Genomic DNA, 27,246 nt, shown 5'->3' on the forward strand with positions numbered 1-27,246 from the left:
ACACATATTATGACACATGAGAGAAATGGAGATATCACTTCAACCTTCAGTAAGAAAATACTGTGGTGTTCAAACCTACAGTTGACAGCAACCTTACCTTTCAGAATTTAATGTTAGGAATTCTGTGCTATGTTACCAACAATGTTTGAAAGTCGGTCTGCCAGAACAAAGCAATCTAGCTATAGCTATTTATAGGGTATAGACCTAACAGGAATTTGATGAAAGAGGGGAGAAGAGTGGAATGGAAGAGAGGAAGACCAAGTGAAGGTAATGGTGAAGAAATCTAATTCGAAAGCATTGAGAGTGGTTATTAACTGTTCAAGAAATTATACCTACAATAACAGCAATATATACGCATCACCCTTTTTCCAAAACAAAACATTAATATACAGAAATTTTAGATTTTTTATCACCACAGTATTTATGTTTATACATAGACAAAACTATAAAACAGACTTGAGACCTAACAGGTGTTTTCTTAACAGATCTGATTAAAAAATAAGAGGAGCAAGGTTCATCTCATGGCACAACTGCTGCTTTTCAAATTATTGACTATGGATCCAATGGGTGAATTATTCAATTATTAATCATTACAAAATCTTAAATCCAATGAGGGTGAACTATTTGAAAATAACAGAATATAATTAATTCTGAGGTGGGAATACAATATACTTCAAATAATACTTAAGGTTTTTACAAAACATTGGAGATTGATAACACTTAGTGTTCCATTATCTCATTTATTCAGTTTGGTCACTTATTTTTATGCGCTGTTCATATGCATTCCACAGGCGTGAACGTATTTCAGATGCAGAGGCCACTGGGTCATCACTGGCTGATATAGCTCTCCAGCCACGACTACATCTGCACCTCTTACCAATACAATATCTTCTGGTGTTGTATATTGCTGCCCAAGGCCGTCTGTTGTTTTTCTTTGGCTTAGACTGACACCAGGTGACAACTGAACGATGCCTGGTGACTGCAGCAGGCGGGGACTCTGACAAACTATTCCACATACAAAATCTTCGTGTTTCAAACACATATCCAATGCATCTAAAATGCAAAATCAAACATGAGAAAAAATAAGACACGTTTATGATTTTTTTATGATTACTTGTTTCAAAATACACTTTAATGCTTCATTTATTATGAAAAAACTCAACCATATTATTTAATGGTGTTATTACTCTGTATATGCTCTGCAGATGATGATGAAATTGAAGAAATGTATGATGAGATAAAAGAAATTATTCAGGTAGTGAAGGGAGACGAAAATTTAATAGTCAAGGGTGACTGGAATTCGAGAGTAGGAAAAGGGAGAGAAGGAAACATAGTAGGTGAATATGGATTGGGGCTACGAAATGAAAGAGGAAGCTGCCAGGTAGAGTTTTGCACAGAGCACAACTTAATCATAGCTAACACTTGGTTCAAGAATCATGAAAGAAGGTTGTATACATGGAAGAATCCTGGAGATACTAAAAGGCATCAGATAGATTATATAATGGTAAGACAGAGATTTAGGAACCACGTTTTAAATTGTAAGACATTTCCAGGGGCAGATGTGGACTCTGACCACAATCTATTGGTTATGACCTGTAGATTAAAACTGAAGAAACTGCAAAAAGGTGGGAATTTAAGGAGATGGGATCTGGATAAACTGAAAGAACCAGAGGTTGTACAGAGTTTCAGGGAGAGCATAAGGGAACAATTGACAGGAATGGGGGAAAGAAATACAGTAGAAGAAGAATGGGTAGCTCTGAGGGACGAAGTAGTGAAGGCAGCAGAGGATCAAGTAGGTAAAAAGACGAGGGGTAGTAGAACTCCTTGGGTAACAGAAGAAATATTGAACTTAATTGACGGAAGGAGAAAATATAAAAATTGCAGAAAATGAAGCAGGCAAAAAGGAATACAAACATCTCAAAAATGAGATCGACAGGTAGTGCAAAATGGCTAAGCAGGGATGGCTAGAGGACAAACGCAAGAATGTAGAGGCTTATCTCACTAGGGGTAAGATAGATACTGCGTATAGGAAAATTAAAGAGACCTTTGGAGAAAAGAGAACCACTTGTATGAATATCAAGAGCTCAGATGGAAACCCAGGTGGAAGGAGTATATAGAGGGTCTATACAAGGGCGATGTACTTGAGGACAATATTATGAAAATGGAAGATGATGTAGATGAAGATGAAATGGGAGATATGATACTGCGTGAAGAGTTTGACAGAGCACTGAAAGACCTGAGTCGAAACAAGGCCCCGGTAGTAGACCACGTTCCATTAGAACTACTGACAGCCTTGGGAGAGCCAGTCCTGACAAAACTCTACCATCTGGTGAGCAAGATGTATGAGACAGGCGAAATACCCTCAGACTTCAAGAAGAATATAATAATTCCAGTCCCAAAGAAAGCAGGTGTTGACAGATGTGAAAATTACCGAATTATATGTCACAGCTGCAAAATACTAACGCGTATTCTTTACAGATGAATGGAAAAACTGGTCGAAGCCGACCTCGAGGAAGATCAGTTTGGATTCCGTAGAAATATTGGAACACATGAGGCAATACTAACCTTATGACTTATCTTAGAAGAAAGATTAACGAAAGGCAAACCTACGTTTCTAGCATTTGTAGACTTAGAGAAAGCTTTTGACAATGTTGAGTGGCATACTCCCTTTCAAATTCTGAAGGTGGCAGGGGTAAAATACAGGGAGCAAAAGGATATTTACAATTTGTACAGAAACCAGATGGCAGTTATAAGAGTCGAGGGACATGAAAGGGAAGCAGTGGTTGGGAAGGGAGTAAGACAGGGTTGTAGCCTATCCCCAATGTTATTCAATCTGTATATTGAGCAAGCAGTAAAGGAAACAAAAGAAAAGTTCGGAGTAGGTATTAAAATCCATGGAGAAGAAATAAAAACTTTGAGGTTCGCCGATGACATTGTAATTCTATCAGAGACAGCAAAGGACTTGGAAGAGCAGTTGAACGGAATGGACAGTGTCTTGAAAGGAGGATATAAGATGAACATCAACAAAAGCAAAACAAGGTTAATGGAATGTAGTCAAATTAAGTCGGGTGATGCTGAGGGAATTAGATTAGGAAATGAGGCACTTATAGTAGTAAAGGAGTTTTGCTATTTGGGGCGCAAAATAACTGATGATGGTTGAAGTAGAGAAGATATAAAATGTAGACTGGCAATGGCAAAGAAAGCGTTTCTGAAGAAGAGAAATTTTTTAACATCGAGTATAGATTTAAGTGTCAGGAAGTCGTGTCTGAAAGTATTTGTATGGAGTGTAGCCATGTATGGAAGTGAAACATGGACGGTAAATAGTTTGGACAAGAAGAGAATAGAAGCTTTCGAAATGTAGTGCTACAGAAGAATGCTGAAGATTAGATGGGTAGACCACATAACTAATGATGAAATATTGAATAGAATTGGGGAGAAGAGGAGTATGTGGCACAACTTGACAAAAAGAAGGGACCGGTTAGTAGGACATGTTCTGAGGCATCAAGAGATCACAAATTTAGATTGGAGGGCAGCGTGGAGGGTAAAAATCATAGAGGGAGACCAAGAGATGAATACACTAAGCAGATTCAGAAGGATGTGGGTTGCAGTAAGTACTGGGAAATGAAGAAGCTTGCACAGGATAGGGTAGCATGGAGAGCTGCATCAAACCAGTCGCAGGACTGAAGACCACAACAACAAATTCTGTATTTCCATGATCCATAATAACAACATTCCTATAGTGAGGCCATTTGAAGTGGCTGCACGAGAATGATTGAAGCATAGTGTTAGAGAGAGAGAGAGAGAGAGAGAGAGAGAGAGAGAGAGAGATCAAACTGAAAAAGCAGAAGTAACAAATATTTGTAGCAAGTACACGAGATACACACACACACACACACACACACACACACACACACACACAAAAAAAAAAAAAAAATTAAGACAATAAATTTATTGCTATTATAAACACACTGATGACTTAATATAATTTTCTTTGTGTGATATTGCCTGTCTCCAGTACTATTCCACACATTTGCTGCCTTACTTCCTTTGTTGCTCTGTTCAAGTTCATCCACGTCTCATTTTCCTTCAGCTTGAAACCCTTCCATATTTTCACTTTGCTTTTAATCATGGTTATTTCTAACATTTGGGATTCTGACATTCAGTATTTTCTAAATGTCTTCTAACATCATCAATCCATTTGATAGTTTCTACAGGAAATAGTTGAATACCTGTTTGATTAATCTATTTCCACTCATTTTGTATAGGTGTCCAAGAAACATTCTTCTTTGCAAGACTTCTAATTTTTCCAGGTTATAGTTTGTAGCATAGCATTTACTAGCACAGAAACAATCCATTTAAACTGCAGTGTTTTGTCTTTTTTGCATTCCAAGAGATGCACCTCTCATTGTACATATCTGTCAATCCATGAACTTTCCATCCTTAGCATTTGATCTCCAACAGCTACTTGTCATTTATTGAATATCATTTATCAATAATCAGTTGACAAAAATAATAAATTATGTACATAGTAATATTAAAATGAACAGATTCATTCTCATTGGTTTATACCTTTACCAACTGGTATCACCAAACGTTCATTTATTCACAATAACTGATTGTAATGGCTGTACATCAACTTTCAGTTAAAAAAGCCACCATAGTTGCTTTAGGTACATCTTGCCATTTGTCAGACAATACACTACTAGCTCCTTAGTGTTATATACTCATTCATTCTTCTACAAAACCTGTTGCCAACTCTGCCCTGTAAGTCATACACCCCCCCCCCCCCCCCCCCCCAACCAATTTTTGTACAAGACCTTTCCACAGAACCTGAACGTTTACTAGTCAGTGAGTGGTCGCCTAAATGATTTACAACCTAAACAAAGGTAAAATAATGTGTCACTCAGAGTTGACTAAAGTCACTAAACAATGATAAGTTGTAGAAAAATGTAGCAGTTGTTCACAACAAAAGAAAAGTAAAGGGTAAAAAATAACAAATTAGCTGCAGAGTTTTCTGCTCAACAAAACCCATTTAAATAGCTGTTTCACAGATCACACCAAATTAATCTTTTTCTAAAAAACAATAGCTCAGAACAGCGTAGGTTATAAATGGCTATAAAAATGCTCTGAAGTCTCACATCCCCCACATCCTAGCCTCCTCCTCCGTGGAAGACGGGGAGGAAAAAGAGAGCAGTATGAGAAAGAATCTACAATAAGCTCAATAGATTATGCTCTATACAATGGAAAAGTCAATGTGCAAGTCGCCAAAGTGGCATCAAATCGAAAGACTTGCACCCAGCGAACGGTCTACCCAACTGGAGGCCCTAGTCACATGACATTTACATTATTTAAAATGGAGAAAGGGAACTTATCAATATCCTAGCATTATGAGGTGTTCTTACCCTATTTGTGGCCTAAAATGAAGAAATGGGGAGCTGCTGCATTTTCACTTCTCAGAAAAAAATTGTTTGTACAGTCTTACTTTCATTTTGTGTAATGCCTAATGGGTTTCGGTATCTGGTGGCATCATCAGGGTACTTCATAATCAAAGGCACTAAAATATTTGGAAACATTTATAGTTTTTCTGTATGGCAGTCATATTTAAAATGCGATACGAAGTTCAATAAAATCTTCTCTGTCTACATGTTGAATAAAACACTTGATCCCTCAATAGCTGTCCCTCCATCATCATCAGGAGTTAAAAATTACTGACTATCTGGGCTGGCATGGTGTTCTGCTTATACAGGGTGTATACAGGGACAAAGGGTGGAAATATCCTGGATTTCGTGGTTATAAATACACTTTTTTCATGTTATGTGACAGTTACAATGTAAAATTTATCACTCCTTGGAATAATAAAGTTTTTTTTTTTTTTTCCACAGAACTTCCAAGCACTTTAGGAAATGAAATCCCACGGGAGGGGGCAGTGGGGGATCACATCTTGGAAAGCTCAGTGATGGGCAGTAACATGCACACAACATTTTTTTTGTATTATGAGAATACAAATACTACCAAACTGTAAAATAGAGACTATACAGCAGGGAAAGTTGAAGATGGCTCCTTTTAATTGTATGACGCCAAGCATTGTGCTTGAAACCATACCGAAACTGAATAAACATGAAACGATAGCTGCTTACTACTATGGCTCGAAATGGACATTCTTATGAAACAGAACTAATCTAACCAATTAAATAAACACTCTTATGAAAGCTACAATGAACAAAATATAAATTCCTTTCTGTATTTACTAACTGTCCACCGCTCATGGTAGCATTCTTGCTTCTCGAGCACGGGGTCCCAGGTTCAATTCAAAGCGGAGTCAGGGATCTTCACCTGCACCACGATGACAGTGTAGTGTCATCTTCATAATCATCATTCATCCCCATTACAGTCGGAGGAAGACAACGGCAAACCACTTCCATTAAGACCTTGCCTAGTACGGTGGCGCGGATCTCCCGCATTGTTCTCTTACTCTCTGTCAAGAAGCATGGGACTTCATTTCCATTCCATTTCCTAACTAGGGAAAAGTGGGAAGAAGTTTACAACACTGCAGACACAAATGAAAAGTTTCATGCTTTCAGTACCATCTTCTGCTATTACTTTGAACTATGGCACTCGACGGAAAATGGAACTGCATACTGAATATGCAAAAACAAAACTTAAGACAAGACAGGTCTCAACTAGAAGGGAAAAAACTTTACAACTGGTTATCACAACATATTAAGAGAAAGGAATTTTAAAATGGCTCTAAAACTGTATCTTTTAATTAAATTGCATTACAGTGTCGATGAATATATACAATCTTAAACTGTATAGAAGCTAGTGAAGCTAGCTGCTTCTGAAATCTGGACGAGCTCCTGTAGAATACTTTAGTCATTAACATAATCAGTGTAGGTGTATGTCATATAAACTGTAAATATTTTCTAATCTTTAAATTTGTGTCTTTTGGCCAAATGCAAAAGCTATATAAACTACACTCATGAAGATGCCACAAAAACTGTAAACATTACTCTACATTTCTAATTAAAAAGATTAACTGTTGTGGTAAAAATCCTCTTGCTTTTTTAACTAGAAAACTGTCAAGTCCTTCAGAAGAACATGTGTATATGTATACATTTTCTCACAGTTTTATGTATATAAACTTACTTCTATTATAGCAGGTATAGAATTCATAATCATCACATTAATTCATGTTGTCTCACCACATCATTGTTGTTGTTGTCTTCAGTCCAGAGACTGATTTGATGCAGCTCTCCATGCTACTCTATCCTGTGCAAGCCTCTTCATCTCCAAATAACTACTGCAACCTACATCCTACTGAATCTGCTTACAATATTCATCTCTTGGTCTCCCTCTATAATTTTTACCCTCCACACTTTCCTCCAATACTAAATTGGTGATCCTTTGATGCCTCAGAACAGGTCCTACCAACCGATCCCTTCTCCTAGTCAAGATGTGCTACAAATTCTTCACCACATCATCTCACAAAAATTGATTTGTCCAATATCAGTTTGTAACTATTACAAAGATGATGAAACAGATCAATAAAACAATCAAATATTCAATCAATCAGTGGAACAATGGTTGATTAATCTTTAGTTAAAACCTTATCACATGAGCTTTTAAGTTAATTTACTGTTCACACGTGCAAGCTGTGAAACAGCCACTTCTCTTTGCTTCAGATGACAATGAAGCTGGTTTGTTTTGTAAATATTGGTTCTTTCTCGTAGCAATTTTATTTTACTCCTTAATTTTTCTTTTCTGGGACCAGACTAATAAATCAACTTCACTTTCAACAGAAGCAGCTGTTATTTAACACACTGCAGGAGTTTCAATGTATGCATCACTGATGGAAGTTTCATTCATGTTTTCAACTGGGAAGTAACACATAGCATTACTTTAAATGAAGCCTGTAGGCCGACTGATATTTTGGATTAGGCCCAGACCGATAATTTCACTCCAACATATTATGTAATATGAATCATATTCATTTAATAAGTGATGATTGATACACGTCATAAAGAATCTTCTGCCCAAAATATGAGATGTGTTCAGCTTTTCCATTATGTAACTGTTGGTGTAGAATGTCTTCTTCTTCAATGTTTTCTTTGAGCAATAAGTATGACAATATCATTTTAATTGAAACAACTGGGGATGCTTGGTGAACCATTGTAAATTAACTTGCCTTGTTTCACAGATTTTATTATGTTTACTGCATGACCTAGATTGAGTTTTAAGCCCATTTTCAAATACTTTACTGATTCCAAAGCTCATAACACAGAGATAAACATGATGATAAGGCACGGAATTACACAATTCAGCAATTACACTAACATGACTAAACATACTTAGGAATAAAGTTACGCATCAGATGAGAACTGTTTATCTACTGATGGACCGAAGTCCACAGTTTTACTTCTATCATGCGAAATTACCTAAAAGAGGCGAATAACTGAATTGGGTTTGCTCGTTTAGTAAGAATTGTGGGTATATACACACCTGTTTTTAATTTATAGAATCTCTAACTGGCTTAGTTTAACCCCTTCTCTTCAGTATGTAAGACTTATACTTCTATTATGTATTTGTGGTTTTTGTTAAAGCAATGTTCTGCAAAGGTTGAAATCAGGCTTCTTCAACCTCCAGCTTGTATGATGTTCTTTAAGCCTGGTGCAGATTGACCTCCACATCTGTCCAGTATAGCAAGATTGCCACTCCTTGCATGTAATCTTATAAACTCCACATTTTGTGTTAATTTTTGCACTTAACAAGCAACTAACAGCTCCATCCCACCATGGGACCAATAATGCCAGATGACATGAGAGGCCAGCACCACGTTTGAAACTGTCCATCCTGCATCCCTACAACCATCAAGGCTCCGTCTCTGCTTTCACTCAATGTCCAAAGCCCAGTATCTGTTAAAATTATTGCCTTTAAAAAAAAAAAAAATGTTGTCCTTTACTTTTATAACACAATGCTGATATTATGGTGCTTGCCTTTTCAAACTGTATTTTATACTCTTTTTCTGGTTGATTTTTGGCCACAACTGACTTCTTCAGTTCCCGATGTTTAATATGTCACGAGTCCTTTGCACAATGCTCAACATCAGTGCCAATAGTTTGTTCTATGCACATGCAACCATATTCACAAAGGACACCATACATGCCAGGAACTGAACACCTAAGTTGTCTTTAATGTGGTTATAACATATTTTATCTTGAATGGAGGCCAAAACACCACTCTCTGTCTATATCTGTTCATCATGGAACCTATTTTGCTAGTACCTGCAAGTACGGACAGAATGCAGCCAACTTGGCCTCTTCCACCAGCTCATGAGGGTCTCTCGCAATTTCTCCCTTGCTGTAACTGGTTTCTCTGAATATGAGCTTCAAATGCTGAAATTCACAGTAAATTACATATTGGGATGGACACTGTTCATGTGGTCAAGTTGACGAGGGATGTGGAGCTTCCGTTCTTTGATGTTTTAGCTGAACGGTAAGGAGGAGGCTAGCTTGGTCATTCATTATACAGGAAGACTATGCACATTGACCAGTACTTAAACACCAACAGTTTTCACCACCCTGTACATAAGAAAGAGGTCTTAAACAAGTTAGTACACAGGGCAAATATTATTTCTGACAATGACCATCTCGAGTCTGCATTTCAGCATCTGAAGCGCATGTTCAGAGAAAATGGCTACAGCAACTGCAGAAGCTTTCAGGAGTCACCAATGAAAGAAACTCAAACAGGTGGACGGGGTCAAGCCAGATACATTGCATTCATACTATGCAGCAGCTACTAGCAAGATAGTTTGCATGCCGAATCAACATGTACTGAGACCGTGTCCTGGCCTGCCTCCAAGATAAGAGAGATGTTACTCCATGTTTATATAGGTCTTCGAGCTCCTGGCGTGTATGGTGTCTGCTGTGAATGTGGTAGCATTTACACTGATTTAACTATTTGCAATTTTGCTGAGTGTTGTGCAGAGCACTCACCACATATTAAAAAACAGGAACTGGAGAAATCAGCCATGGCTGAAAATTGTCCAGAAAATGGGCATAAAACACAATTTGAAAAAACAAGAGTTTTTGATCAAACATCAATATATTTGGATTCTGGTACAAAAGACATAGGTGATATTAGAACGAACAGCAACAATTTTAACAGAGACCAGGGGTACACACTTAGCAGGGCAGGGGGGGGGGGGGGGGGATGGGCTTTAGACATTAAGCAAAAGCAGAGAGAGAGGCTTGATGATTGTAGGGCCACTGGAGGGGCAGTTTTAAGCATGGCACTGGCCTCTCACATCATCTGACATTACTTGGTCCCACGGCAGGACGGACCTGCTGGGAGCAGCCCAAATTGCTTTCGGAGTGTGCATCACTCTGGCCCTCTCTGGAATGCTATATACATTGCCGTAGCAGAACACCGCGCCAGTGCATGCAATCAGTGATTTTTAACTCCTGTCAATAATGGCAGAGAGAACTATCAAAAGGTTGAGTCAAACAGCTTGCAAATTTTATTGAGGCATGAAAAAGCAAAAGACCTTAAGAACACACACAGTACGAAGTGCAGTCTTAAAATTAGGCAGTCCATTACCCCAGCACTCACATCTCAAAGTCACTTACCCAAATAAATATTAATGCAAAGTGTTACATAATGTAAACTGCCACCAGTAGGGACAAAGAAGCCCCCTACGTACAGAGCTTTTAAAACGCACAATGTAAAGTATGTATAAAAAATACGACATCACATGAAACATGGAATGCAAAAATTAATGACACATAATGAACAAAACAAACCCCACTATAATAAAACACTGAGCAAAAAACTAAGCATCTAAATTGCTAATTTTTTCATCAACCATTTACACACAGCGCATTCCTCTATAAATCATTGAACAAACCAGGTCGATATTGTTCACGACAATAGCACAACTTATTGATCAGTTAAAATTATTTGTACTGAAAAGATTAGCCAGCATAGTGGTGCACTTTGGCAATGCAATATTCTGCAACTGTCAGCTGACCATCTATGGCAGTAATTCCAGTTTCATGTTTATCCCAGATGTGCCCATGTATTTGATGAACCTCATGGGTGGCATCACACAGCACAAATAAACCATGATAATGAAAGACATTTTTTGTATGCTACATGCAGTTTTAAGAGGCTACATCAATGAGTCTTATAGTGTTTTATGGGAAGCCCAGAAATATCGAACCAGTGATCCGTATTATCATTTCGTGGGGTAAATGTAATCCTCTTATGTCATGCAAATTCAATGTTTATGTCCGAATTCTGTTTATAACACTTGACAATCAGTAACTCACTCTACATTCATAGTCTGCTTGTGCCTTTGCAGCTTAAAACAGTAAGTTGAGTGTTTTTAAAATTTCTACCATTATGCTACTTTAGCCAGGGGTGTATCATCTTAAATTCAATCCGTGCATCAATGACTCAAAACGTAGTTAATAATGGGGTATGTCACACTAAATAACATACATTTGCACATCATAAAAGATATTATATAAGTTATGAAATGCACAGGAGAGGGGAATGAGAATGGGAGGGGGGGCGGGGGGGGGGGGGCGGGGGACTGTAGAGTAAGGAAAGGGACTGCCTGTATTTTAGGCTCACTTTGAACTAAGGGTGCTAATTAAACGCTGAAACAAGATTACGTCTTAAACTGCTGAGAAATTAACGATGAGGAGTGGGGAGGGGGCGTTGAGCATCTCACAGAAATGACTTCTTTCCTCTCAGCTGTAGTTTAATGGCATGTTTTAAACATCAATAATTTATACGGAATAATATTCAAATAACAAACACACTTTGAAATATTACATATTCTACAATTTGTGACTTATAAACCCATATAAAATTAAATTCTAATGTTAGGTTAAAAATACAGAATTCCATGAGATTTGAAAAATTCCTGAAATTTCCCCAATTTTTCCAAGTATAATGTAATTCCCTCAGAATTACAGGTTTTACAGAAGACTATAGTGGAATAACCCTATTGTCTCAAGGGCTGAAAATACTTGAGAAGATCATGGAAAAGAGCCTGAGAACTATCATAGAACCACAACTGGAGGAGGAACAAGATGGCTTCAGAAGTAGCAGATCAACAATAGATTAATTTTTAGCACCCGCATTTTGATGGAAAAGTATTGGGAGAAAGGTAAGAATCTGGTCATTGCATTCCTGGATATAGAAAAAGCCTATGATAGTGTTATAAGAAATAAGATCTGGAAATGCCTGAGGAAAAAGAATGTGCCTAAAGGACTAATAAGAAAAATTCAGATGATGTACAAAGACTGTACTAGCTGTGTACAAATTGGGGAAGGATAATCATCGTGGTTTGAGACCAGGAGTGGAGTTCAGCAAGGAAGTGCAATGACCCCACTACCATTCATCACTGTTATGGATACTATAATGAAGAATGTCAATGAGAGGTCACATGAACTGAATGCACTTGCCTTTATTGATGACATGGGATGAAACTGAAGAGGAAGTACAGATCAGACTGGATGAATGGAAATCTCAGTTCCAGGAATATAGCCTCAATATCAGTAAGACCAAGACGGTGATAGCAGTCAACAGAGATGGACAACCAGCACGTGTAAAACTAGGAGACCACACCAACTAGTGTGTGTGGACAGTTTTCCTTACCTTGGAAATGTAATCTCCAGTGATAATTTGGACAGAAATGAAATCACCACCAGAGCGCAAAAAGGATCTGAATTCTACCAACAAGTAATATAGCTTTTATGGGATGACTTTATTCCAAAACCAGCCAAACTGATGATGTTTAATGGTTATTTCATATCAGTATTTACCTATGATATCAAAACATGTAACCTCACAGAAAGATCATCATCAAGGCTGCAAGCATCAGAGAAGAAATTTCTTAGATCCACCATCCAGAAGACCAAGATGGACAGGTTAAGGAATGAGGAGAAGAGGAAAGAAGATGGAATAAAGACATCCCCATTAGATCGAATTGGCAGGTCCGAGCAGGCACATAGGGGGAGGGGTTTATTAGTGATTGGGAGCTCCAACGTTAGGCGGGTGATGGAGCCCCATAGGGAAATAGCGGAAAGGTCGGGGAAGAAGGCCAGTGTTCACTCTGTCTGCTTGCACCCCACTGGAAACTGTTGCTCTTGTCAGCACCAATGACTCCTGCCGTCTGGCTTCAGAGGTCATCCTCAGTTCATACAGGTGGTTGGCGGAGTTGGTGAAGGTGGAAAGCCTCGCTCGCGGGGTGGAATCTGAGCTAATTATTTGTAGTATTGTTCCCAGAACCAATCGCGGCCCTGGAACGCTTGAACCAGAGGCTCAGACGATTCTGCTGAGATCTGGGGGTGCAAATTTCTCTACCTCCGCTATAGGGTGGAGAAATGTGGGGGTCCCCCTGAATAGGTCAGGCATGCACTACACGTAGGAAGCGGCTACAAGGGTAGCGAAGTACGTGTGGAGTGCACATGTGGGTTTTTTAGGTTAGAGAATTCCCTCCCTAGGCCCGACAAGACGCCTCCTAAGACGCGGCAAGGGACAAAGAATCCAGTGAAATTTTTTTAAGTGCTTTATCTGAAAACTACCTTGAGCAGTTAAACAGAGAACCGACTCATGGCGATAACATATTAGACCTTCTGGTGATAAACAGACCCGAACTATTTGAAATAGAACAGGGAATCAGCGATCATAAAGCGGTTACTGCATCGATGACTTCAGCCGTAAATAGAAATATTAAAAAAAAGGTAGGAAGATTTTTCTGTTTAGCAAAAGTGACAAAAAGCAGATTTCAGAGTACCTGACAGCTCAACACAAAAGTTTTGTCTCAAGTACAGATAGTGTTGAGGATCAGTGGACAAGGTTCAAAACCATCATACAATATGCGTTAGATGAGTATGTGCCAAGCAAGATCGTAAGAGATGGAAAAGAGCCACCGTGGTACAACAACCGAGTTAGAAAACTGCTGCGGAAGCAAAGGGAACTTCACACAAACAGAAATATAGCCAAAGCCTTGGAGACAAACAAAAATTACGCGAAGCGAAATGTAGTGTGAGGAGGGCTATGCAAGAAGCGTTCAATGAATTTGAAAGTAAAGTTCTATGTACTGACTTGGCAGAAAATCCTAAGAAAGAAAGGCCGCTGGACCTGATGGGGTACCAGTTTGATTTTACAAAGAGTACACGAAGGAACTTGCCCCCCTTCTTGCAGCAGTGTACCGTAGGTCTCTAGAAGAGCATAGCATTCCAAAGGATTGTAAAAGGGCACAGGTCATCCCCGTTTTCAAGAAGGGACGTCGAACAGATGTGCTGAACTATAGACCTATATCTCTAACATCAATCAGTTGTAGAATTTTGGAACACATATTATGTTCGAGTATAATGACTTTTCTGGAGACTAGAAATCTACTCTGTAGAAATCAGCATGGGTTTCGAAAAAGACTTCCGAAGTAAGAGTGACTTCAGGTGTGCTGCAGGGGAGTGTCGTAGGACCGTTGCTATTCACAATATACATAAATGACCGTGTGGATGACATCGGAAGTTCACCGAGGCTTTTTGCGGATGATGCTGTGGTATATCGAGAGGTTGTAACACTGGAAAATTGTACTGAAATACAGGAGGATCTGCAGCGAATTGACGCTTGGTGCAGGGAATGGCAATTGAATCTCAATGTAGACAAGTGTAATGTGCTGCGAATACATAGAAAGAAAGATCCCTTATCATTTAGCTACAATATAGCAGGTCAGCAATTGGAAGCAGTTAATTCCATAAATCATCTGGGAGTACGCATTAGGAGTGATTTAAAATGGAATGATCATATAAAGTTGATTGTCGGTAAAGCAGATGCCAGACTGAGATTCATTGGAAAAATCCTAAGGAAATACAATCTGAAAACAAAGGAAGCAAGTTACAGTGCGCTTGTTCGCCCACTGCTTGAATACTGCTCAGCAGTGTGGGATCCGTACCAGAGAGGGTTGATAGAAGAGAGAGAGAGAAGATCCAACGGAGAGCAGCGCGCTTCGTTACAGGATCATTTAGTAACTGCGAAAGCGTTACGGAGATTATAGATAAACTCCAGTGGAAGATTCTGCAGGAGAGACACTCTTTAGCTCGGTACGGGCTTTTGCTGAAGTTTCGAGAACATACCTTCATCGAGGAGTCAAGCAGTATATTGCTCCCTCCTACGTATATCTCGCGAAGAGACCATGAGGATAAAATCAGAGAGATTAGAGCCCACACAGAGGCATACCGACAATCCTTCTTTCCATGAACAATATGGGACTGGAATAGAAGGGAGAACAGATAGAGGTACTCAAGGTACCCTCCGCCACACACTGTCAAGTGGCTTGCGGAGTATGGATGTAGATGTAGATCCAGACTTCAATGGTACGGGCATGTGATGAGAATGGAGCCAACTAGATCAGTCAAAATAAATTTGGGAAGACAGGTGGATGCGAAAAGACCTCAAGGAAGACCTCAAACCTGATGGATGGACTTTATAAAGGCTGATCTAATGACCAGAGGATGGACAGTGGATGATGTTCCCCATGAACAGGTGTATTTGGACAGGACGAAGTGAAAGAGTCTCATTACCAGTACCCACGAAACTGAAATTGTTAAATAATGATTATGATTTTGATGATGATGATGATGATGATGACAGAAGAATTGCCACCTCGGTACTGTATCTTAGCTATATGTGGAAATTATTTTATAAATGTTTCCTAACAAGTATTTCAACTGTGAACTGTGAGATTTTTGATTATAGGATAGCATGATGATGGTACCTGGTAACAAAATTTGTAATCATCTGACAAAATGAAAGTATGACTGTAGACTAAAGCAAATAAAAATAATTTCACTGTTTGGTTCCTGCTTTAACTGTGTGTTTGAAATATGTAATAATCACTTCTGTATTGCTGTTATCAGTTTTGTCTTTCTGAATGAAGGCTACACAAGCAGCATATGGATGATAAGGGTAAGAATAGGGATACTAAGACGAACTGTGTCTCAAACATTTAAATACAAACGTTCATGCTGATAACTTACCAGATATATACTGCTGGGAAGCTAGATTTCCTTCAGAACTCATTTCCACAACTACAAAACATCCCCTTTTGCGTCCACCAATCTGAGATTTGAGACCATTTAGTATTCCATCACCCGGTAGTGCATGGGCTGTCACTGCATCAGCCCAGGATACTATGTGATGAGTTCCAGTGGAATACTGCAAGGTACTTATGTGACCTATGTCAGCAAATTTTCTGAAAATTGAGAGAGAGAGAAGCATATTATTTTACCAAGAAGTGGGCTGGTTACACTAGCATAGGTTGAGTCCAGAATGATGGTAGAATGGGGGGACAAGCTGGAGAATAATTTTCTATCTCTGGAGTTCAGGGAAACTAGTGCTGTGTGGGGGCACCTGAACAGCTATATGGTAAAAAAGGCACTCACATCTTCTGTATCCTGTAGTATCTCTGACTTCTTATTTTTGCACACATTTCCTTTTATCTTTACCTTGCTCCTTTGTGACACTAGGTGAGTCCCTTCTTAGGCGAGATTCTAAATACCTTCCTCCCCCATCACTTATTTTCCTTTTTCTCCTTTGATGACGTGACGTATGGTTTCAAAAGCTATGAGAGTTGTTATTTATTTTTGTGTATATCTGCAGTACCTCCTGAAAGTAAATTGAGGCCAGCACATAGATATCAACAGTTCTTTGCCATTTAAGAAATGTTGTAAACCAACGATGCAGGGGGTCTCACCCAAGAAACTTGGTATTCTTGTATTCACATAACTGTACAGTTCCTTCTTAATGATCTTTCTGGCTGTAATAAAAGTAAGTTTTTAGTTAACTGCAATGTAAACTACCACAGGACAACAAACATTAATAACGCGAAGCACGTGTGGTTCGTAATTGAAGGCTTTGAAGCACAACTGTGCCAACATGTATATTAAAATACATATCTCTATAATGAACTGCAGAATTTAATTTATCAGGATTTTGAATATTTCCCACATGAATTTACATGATATTTAACATTTTTGGAACTGCTGATATAGAGTGACGTTTATCAAATGGATAGGAGTTGTCTTGAGGTTGCACCATGAATATCAGCTAGTTCTTTGTAACAGAGATTTGGAAGTGTGGCTGCTATAGAGTGCAGCTGTTTTGGGTCTCCTGAAGGCTCAGTCCAGTCCCTCCAGCCTACCCATCCCATGTCATGTCTATGTCACAATCCTAACTTTGAAGACGCCATATTAGATTTCGTCCTAATCACTCTAAGTCCATAATTGGTGGGTTTTATATTATAACTATGTCCTATGAATACATGCTTTTTAAAGCATCAACATATTGAAGACCTCTCAAAAAAGTGTAATTACTGGTACGATTTGTTGTTTTCTTCTACTTTTTTGAGAACTGTGGCAGGGAAGGCAAATGGTCGACTTTGGTTTACTGGGAGAATTTTAGGAAAGAGTGGTTCACCTATGGAGGAGAATGCATGTAGGATACTGGTGCAACCTATTCTTGAGTACTGCTCGAGTGTTTGGGATCCATATCAGGTCGGATTGAAGAAAGGCATTGAAGCAATTCACAGGCATGCTGCTAGATTTGTTACCAGTAGGTTCAAACTATGCTTAAGCGTTATGGAGATATTTTGGGAACTCAAATGGAGGGAAGGCGATGATACATTATTGGAAAAATATAGAGAACCAGCATTTGAAGCCAACTGCGGAAAGATTCTACTGCTGCAAACGTATATAGTGGTGGTGGTTGTTGGGATGTGTAAGGGGGACTAAACAGCGAAGGTCATCAGTCCCCCGTATATAGTGTGTAAGGACCATGAAGATAAGCTATGAGAAATTAGGGCTCATATGGAGGCATACAGACAATTGTTTTTCCTTTGCTGTATTTGAGAGTGGAACAGGACAGGAAGCAACAAGGTACCCTCTGCCATGCACCATATGCTGCCTTGAGGAGTATCTACGTAGATGTAGACATAGAAATGGTTTACTTATCAAGAGGCTGCAATTGTGAGGTAAGTCCTCTCAGAATAAAAGCAAGGTCTGTATTTCCTTGTCTTAACTGGTCTAGCATAAAAAGAGAACTCTTCTTCAGTGAATCACCTTTCTTCTCTCCCATACTCAGTTAACCCATAATTTCATACCAGTCTTGTCCATCCAACCCTTGTCAAGTACTGGTGTGAACAATAACACCTGGTGGTATTTCAGAAGATTTTTCACTTTAAAATGATCAATGTATTAAGTTTAGTACAGTCAGAACTATATGAAAGGCCAACAGTCTAATGCATTTTTAATGTCCAATTGTTTTTACAATTACAGTTTTAGCACCTTTCATGGCAACAGTTCTGTTACTCAGTAGATCAAACGTCAGAGGAGTTTCGTCCATATTTGCCATTTGACTTAGTTCCATACTGGTTTTCTTTAGATGTTGAATAATAAAGTGATGTAAAGATAATATTCTCTCTTCACACTCTTGTGGCATTTTATGAGATATTTTGATTTTGGTTCGCAGGCTAAGACCATGACACTTCACAAACCTGTAGCACCAACAAACTCCACCCTTAAAGCCTGCTAAGTTCCTTTGTAGCACTAGCTCATGGGTGGGTATTTGATCATTTTTTGTATTAGTGCCAATGGCATTTGGACAGTGTCCTTTAATCCATTTCAATTTGTCATAATCTAGTTTTGCCATTTTGTATTTAGTACTCTATTTGCACATTTATTCTTCTTAATTTTTTTTCAGTTGTTTTCTAGCTCACCAATGTTGAATGGTTTTCTCTGTTGATGGAGAGCCGAAATGCCATTCAGCTGCTGTGTTTTCATGTTGTTCTGCATATGTTATTACTTTCAATTTATAGCCTGCGACCTTTTACGTTTTTCCATTAGGAAGCTAGCTACAAATAAAAATACTGCACTGTTACAGATAATATAAATCACTTTCAGTTCAAGTTCACTGACACCATAGACTGCAATCATACATCGTAGGCTAGACTGTGTTCTGGGTATGTCATGGCAAGCCAGGAGGGAGACAATGTTAGCAAGCTTGTGAATCCACGCAACTCAACTCATGTTCATCGCTTCGGTGCACTGCTGCTGCCAGTCGAATCCAATGTTGCCAGGCAGATACAAGTTTCCAGCAGCATCAAATATATGACCATTTTTAAGAATAGTGGGAATTTTAAACCAAACACTGGAAATTTTTCTATTAATTTTGAGTATAAGACTCATCTGAATTTTGGACGCAATTTTTTGTAGAAAAAAGTGCATCTTAAAGTCCGCAAAATATGGTTGTTCTTGGTATAATTTGTGATAAAATATCAATTAACGATGAATTGGCAATTCATGCCTTCAGGTGAACCACAAGATACAGAAACGTACATATGGAAGTTTACTGCAGTATAGTTGATAAAGACACTGACTGACTATGACAAGGTTTGTTTGTTCGCATCTTTCTGTTTCCAGTTTTTTTATTCATATTAAAGATATGCAAATCCCACTATTGCTTGATGTTGCTAGTTTATTTCCAAATGTTCCAACTGATGAACCTACACTGAAGTGCCAAAGAACCTGGTATAGGCATGCATATTCAAATATAGAGATATGCAAACAGACAGAATACGGCACTGTGATCAGTATGCCTATACAAGACGACAAGTTTCTGGCACATGTCAGATCGGTTACTGCTGCTACAATGGCAGGTTATCAAGATTTAAGACAGTTTGAACGTGGTGTTATAGCTGACGCACAAGCGATTGGAAACAGCATCTCCGAGGTAGGGGTGAAGTGGGAATTCTCCCATACGACTATTTCATGAATGTGCCATGAATATCAGGGATCCAGTAAAACGACAAATCTCTGACATCACTGTGGATGGAAAACGATTCTGCAAGAACAGGAGCAATGATGACAGAAGAGAATCTTCTCGACAACAGAAGAGAATCCTTCAACATGACAGAATGCAACCCTTCTACAAATTGCTGCAGATTTCAATTTTGGGCCATCAATGAGTGTCAGCATGCGAACCATTCAACGAAACATTATCGATATGGGCTTTTGGAGCCGAAGGCCCACTCATGTACCCTCGATGACTGCACAACACAAAGCTTTACACCTGGCCTGGCCAATGACAATGACATTGGACTGTTGACTGAAAACATGCTGCCTGGTTGGAGGAGTCTCATTTCAAATTGTATCGAGCGGATGGACATGTAGAGGTATGGAGATAAGCTCATGAATTCATGGACCCTGAATGTCAGCAGGGGACTGTTCAAGCTGATAAGAGGCTCTGTAATGGTGTTGGTTGTGTGCAGTTGGAGTGAAATGGGACCCCTGACACATCTAGATACGACTGACAGGTGACACATGCTTAAGTATTCCTGTCTGATCACCTGCATCCATTCATGTCCATTGGGCATTCTGAAGGACTTGGGCAATTCCAGCAGGACAATGTGACACCCTAAGTGTCCAGAATTGCTATAGAGTGGCTCCAGGGACACACTTTTGAGTTTAAACACTTCTGCTGGCCACCAAAATCTCCAGACATGAACATTATTGATCATATCTGGGATGCCTTGCAATGTGCTGTTCAGAAGAGATTTCCACTCTCCCAACCCCTCGTACTCTCATGAATTTATGGACAGCCCTGCAGGATTCACTGTGTCAATTCCCTCCAGCACTACTTTAGACATTAGTCGAGTCCATGCCATGTCTTGTCGTGGCATTCCTGCATGCTCACAGGGGCCCTACACAGTATTAGGAAGGTGAACCAGTTTCTTTGGCTCTTCGGTGTACAAACAAATTAACAGATATTTTGCACAAATCCATATAAATCCTGTAGAATTACATGACATAATCAATGCTACTATTTACAGAAAAAAAATTTAGATAATGATATGTACATCCTGCAAGCTTCCAGCATCCACAAACATGCACGTTTCCATTGAATGGTGCAATGCCTCATGTCTGTTCCATTACCCAAATCAGCCTTTCAGACAACTACAAGCCATCAAACAAATTGCTTCTAGCAATGGCTGCAGCTCTGTTCATATTGATAATACTCTAAGAAAAAAAAATGAATAAATTTACATCACTTCTGCACACTGACCAACAGCAGTCACTAAGCCTGGTGCAAAATTCTGTTTATTGGCAACATTTCAGACAATCTCGTAAAAAAGTTAAAGTCTTGCAAATACAGTCCTGCATTTCATAGCACGAACGACACATAAAAAAATTATTCAAAGAAAAATTGCAACCCCTGAGAGACTGGTGAATATAATATAACCTGCAAGCAGTATGAAAAAGTGTATATTGGTCAGTTGGGCAGAGCTGTGGCAATTGGGCTATGTGAACATGAGATATGCTGGCAATTAAGGAAGTCAGATTTAGCCTTTGCTGGTAATTTTTTTTAGCAGAGAGCCAGTCACATATGATATAGAATGTGAAGTTCTACATTCTGTGATGAAAAGAAGAAACATGACCTTGCTGGATATCAACAAACACAATGCCAGCCTAGTGTTGAATGATTAGACTCAATTTCCATTTTCCCCTTTGTTAAATTAAGCTTTTGTTACAAATACTACATTCAAACTGTAAATTCACCTTATTTCTCATCATTTATTTCTTTTAATTAATTTTAATTAGAGGGCCAAGTGTAAGAACAAATTTTTGGCTACTGTGTCTTTTTAATGTGGGTAAGAAGCAATAATAACAAGTATTAAAATCTTGACCGTCAATTTGGAGAAAGCTGATGACATCAGGATCTGGGTGTGGTAAGTCTACTTCCTTTAGATTTTCATGGATTTATTTATCTCTTAATTTCAATCACTCCTTGGACCAGCATTTTGTTTTCTTTTTCTGCTTTCTATACAGTGCTAAAACCTATGCAATAAACGCTTTGTCTGCATTGGTAGCTATTCACTAGAGTCAAAGTACCTCGCTATATGACTGCACTGTGTGACAGCTGCTTCTAGAGTGAGGTCAAATTTGACAAACTTGATTCGTACATCTATGACTTGGTTGATGGGCTTGTGGATACAAAACAGAGAGATTTGATTATTACCAGGGGCCTACAAGGACAACATTAGACTAACAATTTACGAAATTATTCCCATGTATCTGTGATTACCCAATGGCAAGAGATGTTAATCTATGGTACAACAACAGTGCCACACAAATGTAACTCATAGTTATTTGCAGACTATAGATATGCAACCTGTCTTTTCCATCAAAAAATTTCCATTCATTCCTTAAAATGATAGTAACAACAAACTCCGTGACACACTACATGTAATTTTTCATCATTACCTGTCCTCCAAAATGAGGAAATTATGCTCTTTAGCAAGTGTTGTTAATTCCTGTACAAAACTCTTGCTAAAATCTTCAATAATATCACAGTGTATTTTCAAGAGACATATGTGTTCAGCTACAGCTCTGGCCAAAGTTAACAAGTCTGCAGTTTTTGGCATGTCTGCAGCTAAGCATAAGTTGCTCTTCTTCTTCGTCATTACAGCAAAAAGTTCTGCAGCTACAGAATTGCCAGCATAGGAAGCACGTTGTGCAAATGACATCGTTAGGCGGTTTGATTGCTCATCTAAAAACGAAAGGAATCACGATTAGCATTGTGCGCCAACCCATTTCTATCATACAAATATTTCATTAAACACTGGAGAATTATACGATAATGGTAAGTAACAGAAATGTAGCACGGTATAAAATGCAAAACAGAAACACACAAAAAGAGCAGACTTTTTGCTGCAAAAGTGGTATTCAATGTAGTATCATAGGAATTCTCAGTAGTCAAACATGACATGTGCATTAGCTCCAGCAATATCCATCATATTTCACAAAATATTTAAACGTTTAATGATATAATTAGAACATTTATAATCTCTGACATGTTCTTCATTTGCAAATACATTTATTGTTCAGTCAGTCTCTCTTATACACATTGAATTTATACCATCCCGTCCTCATTTGGGATTTCAACAGTTTTCCTTGACCACTAAGGCAAATGACAGGATAGTTCCCCGATTATGACCATGGTCAACCACATGTCCTATCCTCAAGGACAGCCTGTACTATCCTCATAAAGCTTGTTGCGTATGCTGTATCCTGTACCTACATTTTGATTTGTGTTGTATTATCTTGACAAATCTTATCACTGTGAGTTAATCCTTGGTTGAATAAAAATAAACAAACCAAGTTAATCAGTGAGTGATGACAATTACCGACTTGTTTCACTGCTGACGACATTTCCCAAAATTTTTGAGAAAGTGATGTACTCTTGATTTTGGTGTGTTCACAGATCTGCTGGTAATATGGTTCGCACTCACACGCCAGCAAATAGCAACCGGTCGGCACGCTGCAACAAAATGTGGGGTGGAAGCGTTGGGGAGGGGTAGCGGACGGACGCAGGAATATGAACTATGACCTTGTCTAACGCCTGACGTGCAACTACGGCTTCACGAGCCGATCTCTTTCGGATACAGCCGAATCTGCACGAGGTAGCAAATGGAAAATTCGCTGTGCAGCGGGTAGCCGCCTGCCGCCTAGTAGCGTACGTTATCTATTGCGTATCTATCGAGTGTATAGTTTTCGTTGCCGTCACGTGAACTAGGACAGAACCACCGAAATGATGACGAATTGCGTTCATATATATGTTCAGCGTGTGGAAGACGCTACGATTATAACAAGAATCTGATAAAATTCTTATCATATGCACATCACATCAAGGAAAGTTACGTGTTGTCCCTCCACAGTTAAAGGTGCAAAAGTTTTAGACATATTTGGGTAGTTTAAGGGTAAACAGGAGCGCAATTTAATACGTCACGAATGAAACGCACATGCTTCGGAGAATAGTTATATGAAAATGAAAAGTCCGTTGTGCGATATATCAGTCCTTTCGAAGAAATGCAGTTACGATAATTTCTCAATGAAGCATGCTATGTTCAAATTCAAATGGCTCTGACACTATGGGACTTAACATCTGAGGTCATCAGTCCCCTAGAACTTAGGTTTATTAGATTTAAGTAGTTCTAAGGACAGAACACACATCCATGCCCGAGGGAAAAATGCTGTGTCAATTACATCATAAAAGACTGAATTTGCTACACGAAACACGTCACTTTGTGTCAAAAAGTGTGGGGCGTATTACACTTCGGACAACGTCACACAACGTGTCTTTGTACGTCACTATTCAGAGAAATACGTGCCTACAACAAAGGGCATACAAAATGTGAAAACTAAGGGCATACACAACATGAAAACCCAAGGAACTAACTAAATAGGAGGCGTCTGTCCTTCCAACAGTTGTCGACGGAACTTTAAACACTTAATACCCTCCTCCGCTGGGACGGTAGCTTCAAAGTACAATGCACGGTTACTCAACATCTATACTCCGCAAACCACCGTGAGGTGCAGGACAGAGGGTATGTCCCGTTGTGCCAGTTATCAGGTTTTCTTCCTGTTCCATTTACATGTGGACCGCGGGAAGAATGATTGAATGACTTTGGGCGTTCAGTAATTATTCTAATCCTATCTCACGATCCCTATGTGAGCGATACTTTGTTAATAGACTTTCACGGGATAGTTTACGTCTATGTTCAAGAGTCTCCCAGTGTGGAGGCCTGGATGGCGTGCAAGGGGTGGGGCGCGGTATGTTAAAAAAAATCTTTTAGCAACAAACAATTACATTTATCTTTTCCTTCGAACATAGATGGTGGCAATGATCTGGAATGAATTCCGCCCGACGTCGGTGTTATGCCAGAGGCGGTCAAGAACAATGAAACCGTGGTCATGTTTTTAGCATTGATCGGGTGAGCTGCTGTCGGCAGCTGGTACAGTCGCCCGTTGTCTGCTACAGTGTTGCCAACTATATGACAAATTATCGCGATATACGATAATTACAATGTGAACACGATATACGATAGTACGTTGCTGATAATTGTCGAATCCGTGATAATTTTTGTGATGCTTTAAAATGAAAATAAATTGATATTTGTAGTAATTTCATACAAAAATAATGTGTTTTCATATATTTAAGTCCACACTCCATTCAATAAAAGCAATTTCTTCTTTTTCACCCGTCCGCTCCCCGCAACAGTCCCACGTCTATTAACTGTATATTCTCTTCCGGGGAATACTCTCACTTCCTAACGAATATTGTTACACAACCGATATGTGCCAGCAACCATTAGGTCATCGTCATAAGTTGCCGGTGAGATTGGGACATGAATACACGGGTTCTCTAAGTGTGGTATTCTTCAACTAAATACTGTAACAGAGTGTGTGTGCAACAGTAATTTAGATTCTCCATCGATTCCACTGACGAAATTGAGGCTGTATGGTGAGTTGAAATTAAATGTTTGAAGCAAAAGTTCAGACAGGAACGATTGACTGATTTGTCTTTCAAAGAGTGATGGTGTATAGTCTGCAAATGTGAATTCAATGCGGAGTTGACTGTAGTAAAATATATTTAAAAAGTTACGTGCCGTAAAATGTGTCGGGCCCCTACAAAAGACGCTTGACTTTTCACCACACTCGAAGTCGTCCGATACGCTTGATACGCAGAGCAAGAAGGCTGAAATATTGCTACGTGGATTGCTGGCAGAACGTAAGTGGGGGAGTCTGGCGACATAACATCTGACTTTCGGAGGAGTATCATCCACACAATTCTGAATACTGCAAGAGGCGACAAGTGCGATAATGATCGCACAATCAGCTTAACAGCTCCTGCATTCAACTTGCTTACAAGAATAATACACAGAAGAATGGAAAACAAAATCGAGGATGTGTTGACGATGATCAATTTGGTTATTCTGACTGACGTGCGGTTGATAATGGAAAGAAAAATCAAGAACGCAGGTTCATAGTATTTGTCGACCTGGAAAACGCGTTCGAGAATGTAAAATGATGCAAGATGTTCGAAATTCTGAGAAAAATAGGGGTAAGCTAGGGAGAGGAGGATAATGCACAAGAGCCATGAGGGAATAATGAGAGTGGACAACCAAGAACGCAGTGCTCGGATTAAAGCCGGGTAGCTTCAGGTATGGATTTAAAATTCAAGGTGAAAGGATATCAATAATACGATTCGCTGATGACATCGCTATACTGAGTGAAAGTGAATAAGAATTACATGATCTGCTTAATGGAATGAATATTCTGATCAGTACAGAATAAGGAGAGAGTAAATAGAGGAAAAACTAAAGTAATAAGAAGTAGCAGAAGTGAGAATAACGAATGAAGTTTGGAATTCTGTTACCTAGGTAACAAAACAACCATTGACGGACGGAGCAAGGAGGACATCAAATGCAGGCTAGCACTGGCAAAAGGACGTTCTACCAGTATCAAATATGGGCCTTTATTTGAGGAAGAAATTTCTGAGAACGCACATCTGGAGTACAGCATTGTATGGTAGTGAAATATGGACTGTGGGAAAACCGGAACAGAAGAGAATTTAAGCATTTGAGATGTGATGCTACAGACGAATGTTGAAAATTAGGTGAACTGACAGGGTAAAGAATGAGAAGTTTCTGCACAGAATCGGAGAGGAAAGGAATATGTGAAAAACCCTGACAAGGAGAAGGGACAGGATGATTAAACATCTGTTAAGACATCAGAAATGACTTCCATGATTCCAAAGGGAGCTGTAGAGGGCAAAAACTATAGAAAAAGTGCCTTTCCCGATTCTAAAATTGATGAAAACATAGAATTAAGTAGAACAAAAGCCACAGGGCTGATAAAGAATGTCATAGGTAAGTGTCATTTGGATGAATCGAATGAAGTTCTACGAAAACAAAAGTTAGGTTGCAAAATTGACGAATCTACCGACATTTTTGTGCGGTATTTTGATGAAGTTAGCTCCAAAATAAATACTAAATTTTGGCAGTTGTTATAAGTTTTTGAGAAGAAAGATGCGCGTCCGCTCATGTAGGTGCTACTGCTAATGGTTTGTACGATCTCCTACGTAACACCTCGTCATTACATAATATTTCTCTTGAAAATTTGGTAGGATCTGCTTCAGAGGGTGCAACACAATGATGGGGAAAGAAATTCTGTTGCTAGTCGACTAATTTGAGGTTTTCCTGGCAATTTTATAGAGAAATGTAAATGCCATCCATTGCAAACAATTACAAAGGATATGCGAAGACATAGCAACGGATACATATTCATTCTTTAAGCATAGATAAAAAAGAATCGTCTAGTTTGCAGAACTCCA

The 27,246-nt window shown here is 39.0% G+C and overlaps 1 protein-coding gene across 1 annotated transcript in view; it reads right to left on the reverse strand.

Moving 5' to 3' along the window:
* Positions 1–6: 6 nt before the first annotated feature.
* The window catches only part of LOC126458227 (uridine 5'-monophosphate synthase), an 83,226-nt gene continuing 55,986 nt past the window's right edge, over positions 7–27,246 (reverse strand). The window contains 4 exon segments of the mRNA XM_050095125.1: positions 7–847; positions 850–1,053; positions 16,056–16,270; positions 22,335–22,620. Of these exon segments, the coding sequence (XP_049951082.1) occupies positions 741–847; positions 850–1,053; positions 16,056–16,270; positions 22,335–22,620 (812 nt within the window). The 3' untranslated portion in view covers positions 7–740.

This window comes from Schistocerca serialis, chromosome 2, assembly GCF_023864345.2.
Source record: "Schistocerca serialis cubense isolate TAMUIC-IGC-003099 chromosome 2, iqSchSeri2.2, whole genome shotgun sequence".
In the NCBI taxonomy this organism is placed as follows: Eukaryota; Metazoa; Arthropoda; class Insecta; order Orthoptera; family Acrididae; genus Schistocerca; species Schistocerca serialis.